Below are 15,718 nucleotides of genomic sequence, written 5' to 3'. Positions count from 1 at the left end.
ATTGACACAGAAACCCAATTACATGACCAGCAATACACATAGATTTAACGCATACAGAAACTGATTTTCTTCACTGTGTAACATCATAGTGTACATGCAGTAACTGTGTGACTATTTCTAATAAAATTATTCAAATTGAGGTCAATGCCCAGTAAACAAGTCCATTTAAATGCATCAATGGTGGCAACTTGCCAAACGATGTTATGAAATTTTCATTCACACTTTACTCAGTCAGATACGAATGTTAAGTTACTCCAAAAACAGTCCTGGATGCAATCGGTAGCAATATGACCCCTTAAACAGTGATTCATACATTTAAATGCAAAGTATAACCTTGGCAGTATGTCCTTAAAACCTATGAGGACAAACATTTGCATAGGCCAAAAATGGCTATGGCGATCCACTATCTTTTCCATAGCTGGGCTGCATGGGGGAGTATCAGGACACACAAAGTCATCCCCAGCAGGAAGGCATGCCAAGCACCTGCGTGCAGGAGGGCACAGCGACTAAACACAGCCTCCAGCTGCACACTTAGGCAATGGTCAGTGCCTCCTCCTCTGCACCTATGGCCTCTCTCTAGAATAGAGGAAAAGTGTATGGGATGTTCCAAAAATAACGCTTGCAGCGCTGGCAGAAATACTGCGGCCGTAAGTAGAGTGGAGCTATCACTTGCCCAGGAGAAGGTGAAATCTAATTTTTAACTGCACAGAAGCAGCACAGAGAATATTTGCATTCCTCATGAAGCCTGATATGCCGATCTAAACTGTGACTGAAGATTACCAGACAGCTGAGCACACAGTTTATCAGAGTTCCCGAGAATTATCATATGACGATTCAGCTACAGTTTATCAGCACTGATTGCCCATGCGTCACGTTCTCAGGGGTGGGACAGTACGGGGATGTGGACAGCTCCATTTTCACTGATTTAACATAAACAGACGTGCAGCTTTCTGATTAGCTTTATAGACACCAATTCCCCTAATCTGTAAGACACTATGGTTCAGCAGATCATCCACATGTTACTGTAGTTATAGTTAAACAGCCATTCTGGCCAGGGAACTAGAACTTTCTCTAAGCTGTGGTCTGTGGAAAGGCTGTGTGCTGAGCTTTGGTGCACCAGTGAATTTACAAACTTCTGGAGAAACAGCTGGTGTGGCCACACCTGCCTGAAATATCAGCATTCAGGAAGCTAAGGCATGAGGCAGGAAAATCATGATCTTGAGGCCTGCCTAGGCAACAAAGTGAGCCTTAAAGATATTTTAAAAAAACTGAGCCAAAATGAAATTTATCTGTTCCTTAGCAATGATCTGTTAAATATCATCACAGACATTACAAATATCATTAACATCCTTATCACCACCATTATAACATCATCACCATCATTATAGTATCATCAGCATCACTGTAATCATCATCACCATCATCACCTCCCTTCTCCAATCTCTGAATTGGATATTTAAAAAATGCATTTGTCAATACATTAATTCTTTAATCGTATGGTTTTATCTTATCTATTTAACAAAGCATACAAGGGATGAATCTTATCTCTATGCATAAACCCCAAAGCCAGAGCTTGTTAAAAATCACTTCTTTAAAATCCTCAAAGGTCTTGGTGTAAACAGGTGTGTTACTGCCCTTGCTGCTGTAGTTGTTCTGTTTGTGGAGGAAGAAACCAGGACAGAGAAAAGACTTCCAAGGCCACCAACTCAGAAGAAGAGGTCATATCCAGACCGCCTGGGTTCAGAATCTGAGTCTTGTCCCAACCACTGTGCTATTTCATCTCTGTGGTTGTCAAAGACAATTCCAACATAAAGGCTAACGCTTCCTTGGGCTTAAGGCAGACTGCCTTAACTGACTAATAAGCACATAGAAATTGTCACAATTAAACACATGCTCCGACATCTTTGGTTTATATGTGATCAAAGTAAATAAAAGCCTCAATTTTCTGCCTGGAATTCAACACCGATCTTTCACATCTTCCCTCCTAGGACAGCTTACTCAATCAGAGTCAGCAAGCTAGAGCCTGCTAGTCAGATCTGGCCCCCACCTGCTTTGAAAATAAAAATTTTTCTGGAAATAGGCCATGTACATTTCACACACAGATACTGTACTTATACATTCCTTATACTGCAAAGAAAAGCTAAGCAGCTCTAACTGTAACCCTATGTGATCCATAAAGCCTAAGTATTTATTGAGCCTTTACAGAGAAAGTCAGCAGGGGCATCCAACATTTTGGCTTCTCTGTGCCACAGTGGATAAAGAATTACCTTGAGCCACACATTCCAGTAAATGTGAACCCATTACCTTTGGCTTATGAAACCATTCATGAGTTTGTTCTCTGTGACACTGCGGCCCTGGACCACAATGCAGGCTGGGCTCGCCTGTGTAAAGTATAGTTTGCTAAGTATACACTACCATTAGGGTACTGGGCTCGTTTCAGACACTAACCTTCCAAAAGTGGTACTATACATGGTTCAGTTCACGAGAAGATGCTCTGTAGAACCCAGTGCTACCCAAGCCCCCTTCCTCATCATGGTATTCTCTAACCACAGGAAGGCCAAGTCTCCCGTGCACCTTTCTTCTGTGTGATGAAATCCCCTATATTCCGAGAGAATAAAGTCAACTGCTACTTCTTCCCAGCAGGCCTTTCCTGACTACAGCAGCCACAGAAAGATCCTTCTGCAAAGGCCTAGAGCATGCTGGGTCTTTCCTTATGGTGCTTCATGCTTCTTCTCCCTAAATTTATTAACAAAACGAAATCTACTTTTATAGCCTGTATTTTAGCACCATAAGAAACATTTAAAGCAAAACAAAAACAAACAAACAAAATACAGCCTGCAATTTACAACCCCAGAGAACCTAGACAACAAAGAGGACCCTAAGAGAGACATACATGGATCTAATCTACATGAGTAGAAAAAGTCAAGATCTCCTGAGTAAATTGGGAGCATGGGGACTATGGGAGAGGGTAAAAGAGGAAGGGACAGTAAGGGAATGAAGCAGAGAAAAATATATAGATCAATTAAAAAAAAAAGACAATATTTACCTAGAGAATCAACAGATCTAGGTTTGAAAACAGCGCTGCAGCTTCCCAGGCTGTTTGTACTTATATTTCTTCACTTATTTTTAAAGGTCTGTATTTAATTACATGTACATGTGTATCTGTGCAGACAGGTATGTGCATGTAAAAGGACGGGGACTGGTGGAGGACTGAAAAGCACACACATGTCCTGGCACTGAGTCACAAGCAACTGTGAGCCCCTGAAGTGGGTATCGGGAACTAAACCCAAGTCCTCTGCAAGAGAAGTCACTCTGACTGCTGAGCCAGCTTTCCCAGCTGCTCTCGCTTTTTCTTTCAATAAAATTACTAAAGGATTTATTTTCTTAATTGTTCAGTAGATAAGAATCCACCATAATCACCATAAAGAACAGAAAGGTCTAGCATTTATTTTTGGTATTTTCAGTCACAATTTCTTAGGAAAATCAATTCCAAAAGCAACTAAAATTAATAATTAAGTACATTTAACATGCTCTTAACATCATAGAAAAATTAATATTTGAATTATTCATATCACATGTATTATTCTGCTAGGATAGAATACATTACAGTGATAGTAAATAGTCCAGTAAGTTTTAGAAATTAAAAATGAATCAAACAACCATGTTCTAATATTATGTATTAAATGAATAAAGAGACTGTTTATATTACAAACTATTTATATTCATTTATAAAAGAGCATTTATATTTCAAACTATCATTCTGTTAGTGATCAGTCCCACCACTGCAGAAATGATATAACTTTCATGTAGATGCTCCCTCTGAGGACAGGAATCCAGTTTGACATTGGTAAAGTCCTCTACACAGGCAGTCACATAACAGACATTATCCAGGAAAAGACACTTGGAATCCACAAGATGAGGCCCCCCAGCCCGACACGCACCTGCATCACCTTCTGCTGGATCTCCTCTAGCTGTGTGCGTTTACTGCGCTGCCTGCAGACTTCCTGGTAGCGCGTGTACTGCTCCCGGAGTGAATCTAACAACTTCATAACCTGTGGCTGTGCGAGCAGCTCATCATCCATAGGAGACCACGAGACCCCGCCATCAGAACCGTTAAATCGACGCTGCTGTAATTCAGATAACAACTCATGCCCTTTACAAACGAAAGATACTTGTAATTAATGCCCACAAAAAAATACAATCCCTACATGTCGATCTTCTACATTCTAGTCCCTGCTCTCAAAGCCCAGTCCTCTGCCTTCTCATAGAGAATGAAAGGCAAGTTAAAGCTTTGGGCACGGCAATGAATAGGAAACCGTGTTATGTGTACAGATGAGAACACCGTTTATATACACTAGGAAAAATTTGAAAAAAAAATGGCAAATGTGTAAATATATACACCCTATACACCATAGTAAATGTAGAATATGTGTAAATCTATATTTATCAGATTCTTGGTGGAATAATTACTCGAGATATTGTGTCAGTAAACCGTCTTTCTCTGTGGGGAAATTATACTCTGGAATTCCCATTACCAATACAAGAAATGTGTCGGAGGGTTTCTACTCCCCGTCCTCAAGCACAGCACTTAAACTAAAAGCTGACAGTGAAGCAATGCGTTATCAAAGTAACTGGAGGAAAGCTTTATGAGCAGTGCAGAATAATACTGAAATAATCTCTGCAGGACTGTCTACGACACACGGACTGGAGAGTGGGCATGCCATAGTAGTGGAACTGTGTAGAGCAAGCTCACGCAGGGAGCCGCTCACACATGGGAAACCGCCCGAAAGAACACATGAACAAGCACAAGCACATTCACAATTTCAAAAATAAAGAGATTGTTTGCCAGGATAAAACTATTCTGATTATTACAGAGGCATCAAAAATACCTAGACATTCTCTGTGAGTTCGAGACCAGCCTGGTCTAAAGAGCTAGTTCCAGGACAGGCACCAAAGCTACAGAGAAACCCTGTCTCGAAAAACAAAACAAAAAACAACAACAACAACAAAAAAAACCCTAGACATTATAAATTTTCTTGTTCTCATCTTTATTTTGGAAGTATTTAAACTAAATTTAAATAGTTTTTAAAGTATAGAAAGCATTTTTATTAGAGCTTTCTGAAAAAAAAATCTAGATTGTTCTAAATCTCCATTATATACTTTCAATGTCTATTTTAAATGTCCATAAAACAAAACTTAGTGTATACATATAAATATTTAAAATGTTCTTAAATCGGTGGTTTAAAATAAGCTCTCAGAAATGTCAAGTAATTCATGGAACTAAGTATTCATAAAAAAATAGTACTTTTACTGACCAACTCCTGTAATTTCTAAACATGCAATATATGGATTGTAAGTATTTCTTTGCTCCCTAAGGAACTAAAATCTCTATCATACTGAAAACTGAAATACAGCTGGACAAATATATCAAATCTGTACAGATTTTCAAAAATTATTCCTGGCATTTTATAATTGGAAAAATATTTGTTTTAAAAACCTGTGTAAATACTTAAAAAATATCTGAATGTTTGCCTGGGCTCCATATATATCTTTAATAGCAGAATTCATCATTTTTTTTCTACCCTAACAACTGTTATCTTAGCATTTCTACCAGACAGCACTTAGGACAATTATTTCAGAAGACAATCTGATGCCCCACTGCCTGGGCTCAGGCTCTGACTATAGAATTTATTGGATATGATATGTGTGTGTAAATGTATCCATATCTCCATCAAGGAACGTATGGAGCCCTATACAAGCCAGGAGACTGTGCCACTCCTGAGCTACATCTCCCTTTTTTACGTCCTTGATTCTGAGATGAGGTCTCCATTGAGTCTCTCGGGCTTCCATTTAACTCACTTTGGATCAGGTGGGCCTTGGCCTTGTTACCTGGCTGACCCTGCCTGTGAGGAGCTGTGCCCCCAGCCCCTGCGTAATCGTTTACGCTTCGGTTTCGCATTTTATGAAAACAGTACAGTAACAAGACCCACCTCACAGACTGTAATGAAGGATAAATGAGGTCACACAGAGTACTTAGATCTGTGCCTGGAATCCAGTAAGATTGGCAGTGTGAGCTATTAACTTTTGAGATTAGAAATAAAGTTGCAGTGTTTCCCTGAGAGAATTCCAATTCATTCTCCTAGAACTGACAGATCTCTACTGCAGACACAGGCTAATGTACACACAGTGTGAAGCCTGAGTCCTAGAACTGAAGGGTCTCTACTGCAGACACAGGCTAATGTACACACAGTGTGAAGCCTGAGTCCTAGAACTGAGGATCTCTACTGCAGACACGGGGCTAGAGTACACAGAGCGTGAAGCCTGGGGCACCAGGGCACAAGGCCACTGCCAAGGGCTTAGGGTTCATACAGATGATTACAAGCTGCTGTAAAAGGTGCCTCTGGACCTGGACCTGCTTTGAGCTGTGGCAATAAATTTTTTTAACTGACTCTGAACAACTTACTTACTTAGTTTTTTTTTTTTTTTAATCTCTAAGCCTTGATTTCTTAAAGTATAAAATAGAGATAAAAATCTAATTATCTCAAACACTGTAGAGAGAATACAGCACATAGCAGGTATACAATAATTTTCATAACAACCCAATGAGATAGAATTCAATGCACTTTATAAAATGCAGTTTATTAAAAGAGGAAATAAATCCAGTTTTTCTAGGAGATAATTTGTCATTACTAATTTTTAAATATTATGCTAACATCATCAGATTAATCTCAAATCAGTTTGAAAAGCTCCACTCTAAATTCTCTCTACCAACATACATGCTGAATAGATTGTTTTTAAAGAGGCTAATACTTTGCTTACTAGATTATTATTATTATCACTAATAGATGTTTTGTTTTACACTTTACCTGTCTGAAGAACTGTCTCAGGATCAACAGATGGAAGAAAGTTTAAATCCACAGACCTGGCAGACATTAAAAGAATCATTTTTAAATGCTGTACTATTCTTATAAATCTACTTCATAAATTGTTTTACACATAATACATGCACTCCAGAAGGATCGATGCTAACTTCTATAAGATCAATAAAAAGCAAACACCAATGTTCCTCAAGCTGCTCTATAATGTAGGCAGTAATTACTACCAAACTCATCTTAATGTTCCAAACCAGAGAGGAACACAGCAAAAGAGAACAATTTCCCTGAATGAAAATAAATGTACAAAATCTTTGATATACTATTTGCAAACCAAATTCAACAACACATTAAGAGGATTATATATTTAACTGCCAAGTTGGGCTGGCTTCAGAGCAAACGTAAGAATGGTTCAACATACATAATTAAGTAAGTGTAATATAGAACACACAGACTTAAGGACAAAAACCTCAACAGACAGAAGGAGACAAGGGTTTTCACTCTCTCTATTCTTATTCAACACAGTATCTGAGACCCTAGCTACAGCAATGTAGAGGAGAAATAAAGGGTATAAAAGGGAGAGAACAAAGTCAAACTGTCCCTTAATGAAGATGACATGGTCCACAATCATGTAACTAAAACACCCTACAACACCAACTAGAAAATTCTTAGACCTGCTAAAACACCTTTAGCAGGAGAGGAGGCAAAAACCACCCTACAAACATGACTAGCACGCATACATATACGCACGCACGTGTGGTACCCTAACAGGTACACGCCACGCCTTCCCTATTGTTGTCTTGTTTCTTGGGAAGCTGGATTCTGCCTTCACTTTCTGCAACAGGTGAGAAAGAGACTTCAAGAAAGCTAGAGGAGCTAAATTACAGATAAAAACCATGTTGCTATATGCTGAACTAAATCCTGCAATTTGCTAACTGACCCATGCTCCTGCCTCTTGGGTAGCTAAGATGCCTCCCGAGGGATAGCTAGCACAGTGAAGGTTGATAAAATTCACAAGAGACGGATGGGATTCTGTTACCTGAGTATGAAAAAAACCAAAACGGTAACAGTTGAGTGTGGGAAAAGACTGGAAGACACAATATTTATTACTATTTCATGTAGACACACATGTCAGCATTTCCCAGTCTTCCTCAAAATATTAAAAACACATCAGTAGAGAAAGAATGGAGCCCTGACCTACTGTCATCCAAGCATGCGGAGGTCTAAAGAAGCAATTAAACTGGCTTCTTTGATGCTGTGCTTCCTCAGAGCCCTTAAGCCAGGTTTGCAGCTATCAGCAGAGATAGAATACAGCATTAAACTCTGTCCATCCACTAATTTTCCATGGGTACCCTCTTCATATGTACGTCTTTCCTGAGATATAAGTGTGTGTGATAGCTATATATGAATCACATATGTAGCCATATATATGTATTTACATTTTCATTTTATATGGTGTTGTGGAACTCTGTTTTCCAGGCAGGATATGCCAACTGCTATCTTGAAATAGAGCAGCTTTGTTACCATAAAGAGACTCCCATAAGACTAGCCCACTAACATTCTTCTGTGAGAAAGGAGGAGGGTGTATCAGACAGCACAAGAGGCTTACAAGAGGCTTCTCTCCACATGCAGGATATACAAGGGGTTGGCACTTGGTAACAGAAAATCTTTTCGTGATATAACTACCTATAAGCTTCCTATGGTCTTGGAAGGAACATCTTGCCCATGCGCCCATGAGTAACCTAAATAAAATTGGTTCACCAAGCTAGACTGTATGGAGCCATGACTCTAGTGGGTCAGGGGTGCTCTACCTGGGATGAAAAGACATTGTCCATGCCTCCAAGGAAGAAGTCACACAATATAGGCTATATAGAAGATTAACATTTGTGACTATTTATCCTCAATTAAACTGAAATTCAAACTACTTGTTTTTGTATTCTGAACTCATTCTAATCAACATTTGGTAAAATTATAATCCTTTTACATCCATGCAACCATGTTATTTCAGCCGACTGTCACATGATCATAGGGTCCAAAGCAGGTTCAAGCAAGATGCAAGACAAGCTTGACAAGAAGGCGTGGATTCCTGCAAACTTCCTAACAAGAAAGCACAGTTCTAGAGACACTGACATCAACAGTTCAGGGATGATTTGTATCTTAACGTGCTAAAGTTAGCCTTGGGTAGAAAGGAACCTGGTCCACCAACCAAAACGTGAAGACTGGCTAGGCCATCAAGGCAATGGACACCCTGGTAAGATAGCAAGTCTAGAAAGCTAGACTTATTGATGATACAACTCAACTACTATGTCAACTATGATGAAATGACACACTCCTTCCAAGTATCATGTTTTAGGACAAGAATTCTATATGCTAGACATTTTGATACTAACAAATTTAAATAAAGTAGTAAGAATCTTATTTCAAGCTGCAGGTGTCTGCAGGAAAGGGCAAAACCAAGGAGAGTAGACAATGGCTTCATTTTCCAAGTATGGTCTAATGCTTGGAAAATGTAAGGAGAAAGGAACACAGCCAGACTCATCAGAAAGTCCCCTTTTAAAGCCAACTTAAGTCCAATGAACGTTGTATGTGTAAGGCGAATGACCATTAGCTGTGTGTGGCAGTTCTGAGTAGTTCTGTTCACTGCGGTCCTCTTAACCCGAGCCTGCAGCATGGGCATCCTCCACCAGACAACTCCACCCACCTTTCCTTCTCCTGCTCGTTCCCCTTATCACTTCCATTGTTAATCAGAGCAAGTTCATCTAGCAATGACGTAGACTCCTTCGTAAACTTCTCAAAGACCTGCAACAGGAGAGTGCAGAGACATACCATGAATAATCTCAAAATCAATACATAATAAGGACTTCGGGTAACAGCAACAGCACTATCAGTGGTGTTTCTCTTCCTTCCCAGAAAGTCACACAGTGCAGTTCAACCGCCAGAGAGCACAGCAGTGCAAGAGCCCAGAACAAAATCACACTGCAAGTAATGAAGAGTTTTAATGGCAACAGAATTTTCAAATGAATTAAATTATTCAAACTTTATTTATTTTTATAATTTATTGTATTATAATTTATAAATATAATACATAATAACGTAATTTATTCAAACTTATTTCCATTCTTATCCTTCTGTGGGAAACACCTACATCAATAATGGGTTTTATAACTACATGAATGTTACTGAGAGCAGCTACAGCCACCTATCCTAATTACAGACCGTGTCCTCACCATACTCTATCACCAGTCAATACTGGTCATATTTTTCAGACAAGTCTGTAGTATATAGATAAATGACTTATAACTTTAACATGAGTATTTCTGAGAAGGGATTCGACCACATCTGAACACAGGCAATAAAACAGACATACCGTTTTCCGACAGAGGTGTCACTGTTTAGATACGGCTATTCATTCAGGGCCAACCAAAGTCCCCTGAGGTTAGCACACACTCTCAAGACGCTACTTCAGAGACGATTCTCTCCACAACCCAATAAAGCAATGCCGTGTGACACTGAGCAGCACGCCTCACAAGTCTGCACAAGCAGAAGCTGTCTGTCTGTCATAAGGCACCACGGGCTGATATCACATGAGAATCGAGACCACCTCTCAGGACACTGTGCTACCGTCACTCTAAGGGCAACCTTATCGGTCCTGATCCAACGGACACAGCTAACACAGAGGGCCACTGTACCCTGTGGGGCTGATCTAAATGTTGTAGGTCCGTATTCATTTTGTCTTGCTCACAACTGCACAGGATAGTACTGTTACTATTACTGCCTTATAGATATGAAAACCAAGACATGGGAAATTAAACACATCAATGAAGGTCACATGCCCAGTTTCTAACACCAGGACGCTAGCCAAGTGTCCCTGACTAGAGTGTGGGCTCCGAATAATACACTACTCTGACAGACACAATGTGCTTCTTTGTTTTTATATTAGAACAACCTACATCTTAGTTTACTAAAATGAGAAAGTTATTCACACATATTCATGTGTAAAGCCATTTGATTATCTTGTTTTATAATACTATACCAACCAGCCTCTTATTTAGCCAGTCCATGTGATCGTAGGTAAGACTCCCACCAAAGTCTTCTGTCAACTGGCATGGCTCTATGTAACGAGTCAACTTGTTGGCAGACACTAAAATAACCTACAGAGAAAAGAAAAAAAAAAAAAACCAAGTAAACTATTAAAGTCTGGAGGTAAATAAGGAATTAGAATTAGGGTAAAAAAACGTGCACTACTGCTTCAAAATAATAGCAAACTATCATTTATAATTTAACATAACATTTCAAATCAATTCAATTATGGTTATCTGCTAAAAAAACTATCAAAAAATTCTGATGATACCAATATTAAAAAAAAAAAAATACCAGGAGCCTGAAAAGATCTTCACTAACCAAAGATGTTAGTAAAAATAAACTGGACTGAAACACTGAATGGTTTAACTCTGGGAACTTAAAAGAAATGATACTCGTCAGGCTAAGCCAAGAAAGAAAGTCAATATGGAGGTCAACACAGGCAGCATTTTTCATAAGAGGGACCAAGGGTGGGTATACAGCAAGAGAGGGTAAGTTTCTCACTATGCAAACACCCCAGTAAGGACACAGAGAAAGTACAGTAGAACTAAGGGATTGAGACACAAAGATGATGGCCAGTGACTGAGTTTCATTACAAAAGAACACACTGCTAAGAGAGCAGCCTTGGGGGGTGGGGGTGGGGGTGGGGGGAATCAAGTCTGGATGTGACTGTGGAAATCCAAATGTCAGTTTGTGGAAATAAAGGCTGCAGATGGCAAAAGTGTGTTCAGTATACGGCAGGATGCTCACTGCAATGTGCTCACGATGGGAAATGTTACATCTGTCCAAGATGCGAAAGATGGAAACTGGGCTGTCCGAGAATGACAACAATGTGTACAAAGAAACCAAAGATTAAAAAGCTTCACTTGATGGAAAAGCCCATAATCCCACAACCACCAACAGCAGGAGTACGTATTCATTTCCAGGAAGCAGACACTATTCACAACCTTCCTGTGCATGCACCAATACTCAAAGAATACGTTGGCGGATGAAAACAAACCAAAACTCTAACTAACTAAATAAAACGAATTTCCACAAAACACTGCTAACAACATTTCCAAAATAATAAAATTTAATTTATTCTGAGCAGTATGAAGTATGAGTGACCACAGTGCGGAAGCACAGACTCACGCTGCCCCAAATAATGTGGCCCCATGAAGAAGCAGCTGCTAGGACTTTATAGACACAGAAGGGAAGAAAGTGAGTAACTTAAGGCTTTTGTCAATCAAGGTTTTCTGATGATACTCTTAGCTTGGTGGAAACTCAGGGTTTGCTGTTAATATATTCTAAAGGTTGTTACCTGTAGTTAAAAGGACAGTGGATTGGACACAAAGGTGAGCTATTCAGGGGGCTAACGATGGCCCAAAGTAATTTGGCTGTAGATCTGTACCATTTTAACTCTCCACAGAATTCTGATACACGTCTATAAAAACTAAAAAGACTAAATATCACCAAGGGTGTACTTGACAAAGGAACATGAAAAACACCTCTGGTCCTGGGTCTCACTATTGGAAACTTCAAGAAAAGTAATAAAAACAGAGAAGAACACAGATTTGAGTAAACAGATAAAAGAGGGGCAGAGGCAGCACTCTGATTTCCAGTGTCTCTGTCTGAGGTCAGGATTAATGCCAGTCCTAATCTTGTCATTAACACACAGATACTGTCCTCTGGGCAGCGATATCTGACGGTCACTGGGGAGGTGCTGCTGAGGGGTAAAAGGAACTTGACTTCACTACTAGAGAAAAGGAAGCTGAGCAAGTAGGTACAGATTTCAGACGGGCCGGATGTGCAGAGAAATACTGAGGCTAGCAAGGACAATAAAGGGCACTGCAAAAGTGCACAGGAAAAGGGAAAACTAGAGAAAACAAGAAATCCCGTGGGAACAATGAACAGGCCAGCTGACTGACAATGTGGAAAGCTGATAATGAAACTTTGTTATATTATATATAATTCTGTAGAGTAAAACACTTAGTCATACTTACAAGAACATCAGTATCTGTAACAAAATTATACTGTTAAAAATAAACAGAATATCTACACAAAGACATGGGCTTCTTTTATAAAAGCCCAAATTACCAAAAATTACTCCAAGAAAAATAATTTTCGATTAAATAAGAATCAATGTTGAATTTAATTCTATCTCTAAGCTCTAAGTACCACTAAATAACTGGTAGTGAACTTCCCTTTGAAGTTGAATATGTTTAGTGGCCAAATAACCAGCACTGAAATTACTCCCATCTCTTTAGGACATCAAGCTTTTGATAAGCACTTACTGACTGGGTAAATTTCAGAACTGAGTCTCTTCAGTGACTAAGAGGAAAGGCACTGATACAAAAAGCTTCATTCATTAAACACTTCCGTTCTGAGTCAAACATCTATGACGTCAGACCAAAGCTGCTTCTTCTTTTATCCTCCGAGATGCTAGTGACTGTTCATTCGCAGGGGCAGACACCTATGCTAAGCAGGATGTGACAAATGTCATAAAGACACCAGGTTTCCCTATTCTGTTCACAGTCTGAGTCTGGGCGCACCTGCTCACTTCATATTTGCGCAGAGTCGTGTTTTCTGCAAGCCCCTAGCGGGTCTGAAGTGCTCGCTCTCCTTGGTGCCAACTGCAGCATCCAGGCTTTCTTGACCTTCTTGGATGTGACTTCCCACCTAAACTGTTAGGAAAATAATCTCTGGACTAGTGAGAGCCATCTTCCTTTAATTGGTAGCACACATGGCTCCACTAATTCCACAAAACAGTCAAATCCACCAATGACAAAGCTGCAAGAACAAGTAGAGAGAAATATCTGTTTTCTACTCGGTGTATAGAACAAGCATTGCTGCAACCAAAGGAACTACAGAGAAACCTGAAGCCTGTGGTGCCCTGGGAAAAACAAAAAGGCAAAGCCAAGAGCCAAATCAACCCGGCCACTGTAACTCGACACCTCCCCTCACTGCTAAAACACAAAGGAAAGGTAAGTGGGTTAACATGCACACAAATGGTATTTACCCCGACTTTTACTATCTTAAAATTCCCAATATTCAATTCAGAATAAAACGAAAGAGCATACAAGAAATACTACAGTCCTTACTGAGAGCCAACAGTATAAAGAGTAAGAGACACAAGTGATGACGTGTCAGGTAGCAGGAACCACGCAGACAGCTTTAATGCAGAGACCGAAAGGGCACGGGCAGAGACGGATGAGAGATCACCAAGAAGACAAAGAAGACTCATCACTTAGAGCCCAAGGGAGACTGGATCTTTGGATATCACCCCAAGTGCCAAAATCTAAAGATATTCAGGTAGTCTAACTACAGTGCCACTTCATCTGCACAGACCCCACATAAAGCTCCTGCATGCTTTCAATCAACCCTAACTTACTTATACCTAATGACATGCAAATGGTAGATAAACGTGCTTTAAGAGTATGGTTTAGGCACAAAAGCTATGTTTAATACAGAAAAAAGTGTGTGTGTGCGTTTGTCTAGGTTTTGTGTGTGTGTGTGTGTCTGTCTGTCTGTCTGTCTGTCTTTCTTCTTGCCTGCCTATCTGTCTGTTTGTACAATGCACATGCCAGTATAAGTGGAGACCAGAGGACAACCCTGGATAGCATTCCTCAGAATCTCGGGTGCCAGTCACAAGCAAGCCAGGCTGGCCAACCAGCCAGCCTCAGGGATCCATCTACGCCCATCTCCCAGGACTGGGTTTTAATTATGTGCCACCAGGTCCAGTTTTTCACATGGGTTCAGAACTGAAATATGGTCCTTGCTCAGAAAGCGCTTTTAGCAGTGGAGCCATTTCCTGATCCCAGAAGGAACTTTTCCAAATATTTTCATATGTGACTTCAATCCATGAATGTGAATATGGATGGAAGGCTGGGTATACAAGAATCAAACAGAGATGCCACATAGCAAAACCATGGCAACAGATGAGGAAACTTTCCAGCGGTCTTCTCAACAAACTCAGCACAACCAAACACAGAGTCTGAAAATGGATCAAAACTGAAAAAAAACTCCAAAAGAGAAAACACCCAAACTGGGCTAGGACAAGCTCCATAACAGAGCACCTGTCTACCACTCACAAAACCCTGGGTTCAGTCCCCAGAACTAAATAAATAAGAAGGGGACAATATGGGTTTAAAATCAAAGAGAAGACCAAGTAAGAAAAGTGAGAAAATTTCTAATCATCTAACATGGATATAGTTAAAATCGCAGAAATACAGAAATCAGGGTACAGAGATATTTCAAATCACAGTGTCAGAGAATTTTTAAACTGGAGGACACAGTCCAGGGATACAAGAACTACGGAGACTACCAAATAGGATAAACACCAAATGAAAGATCTACACATATGAAATCAAAGTGCTGAAAACCAAGATCAAAATGAAATCTTGAAGGTGGCCCAAGGGAAAGTGACCTAAACAAACAGGATCGAGACTAATGAAACTGACGCCATGTAAGAAAAACCTGAAAATAAACATTGCATATGGGCGACAATACACTCTATGGTCCACTCTGAGGTCTAGAGTGGCCTCCCACTTGCCACAGTTCCTCGTCCTCATCATTGAAAACTTTAAATACAAAGGGTTCAGTTATGCAGGAGTTAATAGAGTGTACAGATGGAGATGGAGCTTTTACAGTGCATGAGGAAGACACAATCATTTCACAAGTGTGTGAGCGCCGAGTATATACTGCTGCAGTACAGCACAGAGCTAGCGCTTCTAAGTAACAGAACACGCACAGCAACGTCAGTGAGACCTACTTCCAAAGGCGCAACA

The 15,718-nt window shown here is 40.0% G+C and overlaps 1 protein-coding gene across 7 annotated transcripts in view; it reads right to left on the bottom strand.

Annotated features, from left to right (window-relative positions):
• Positions 1–15,718, bottom strand: part of Sestd1 (SEC14 and spectrin domain containing 1) — an 89,082-nt gene that overhangs the window by 22,979 nt on the left and 50,385 nt on the right. For all 7 annotated transcript variants that reach the window (XM_050120269.1, XM_050120283.1, XM_050120266.1 and 4 more), the window contains 4 exons: positions 10,910–11,023; positions 9,574–9,671; positions 6,867–6,922; positions 3,942–4,153 (listed from right to left, as the gene is read on the bottom strand). In XM_050120269.1, the coding sequence (XP_049976226.1) occupies positions 3,942–4,153; positions 6,867–6,922; positions 9,574–9,671; positions 10,910–11,023 (480 nt within the window). The remainder of the gene's footprint in view (positions 1–3,941; positions 4,154–6,866; positions 6,923–9,573; positions 9,672–10,909; positions 11,024–15,718) is intronic.

Source organism: Alexandromys fortis, unplaced genomic scaffold, assembly GCF_014885135.2.
Source record: "Alexandromys fortis isolate MF-2015 unplaced genomic scaffold, M_Fortis_MF-2015_v1.1 scaffold_8_1_9099942, whole genome shotgun sequence".
Taxonomy (NCBI): domain Eukaryota; kingdom Metazoa; phylum Chordata; class Mammalia; order Rodentia; family Cricetidae; genus Alexandromys; species Alexandromys fortis.
Note: the sequence above shows the minus strand (reverse complement) of the source record. Positions and strands in the feature narration are given on the sequence as shown.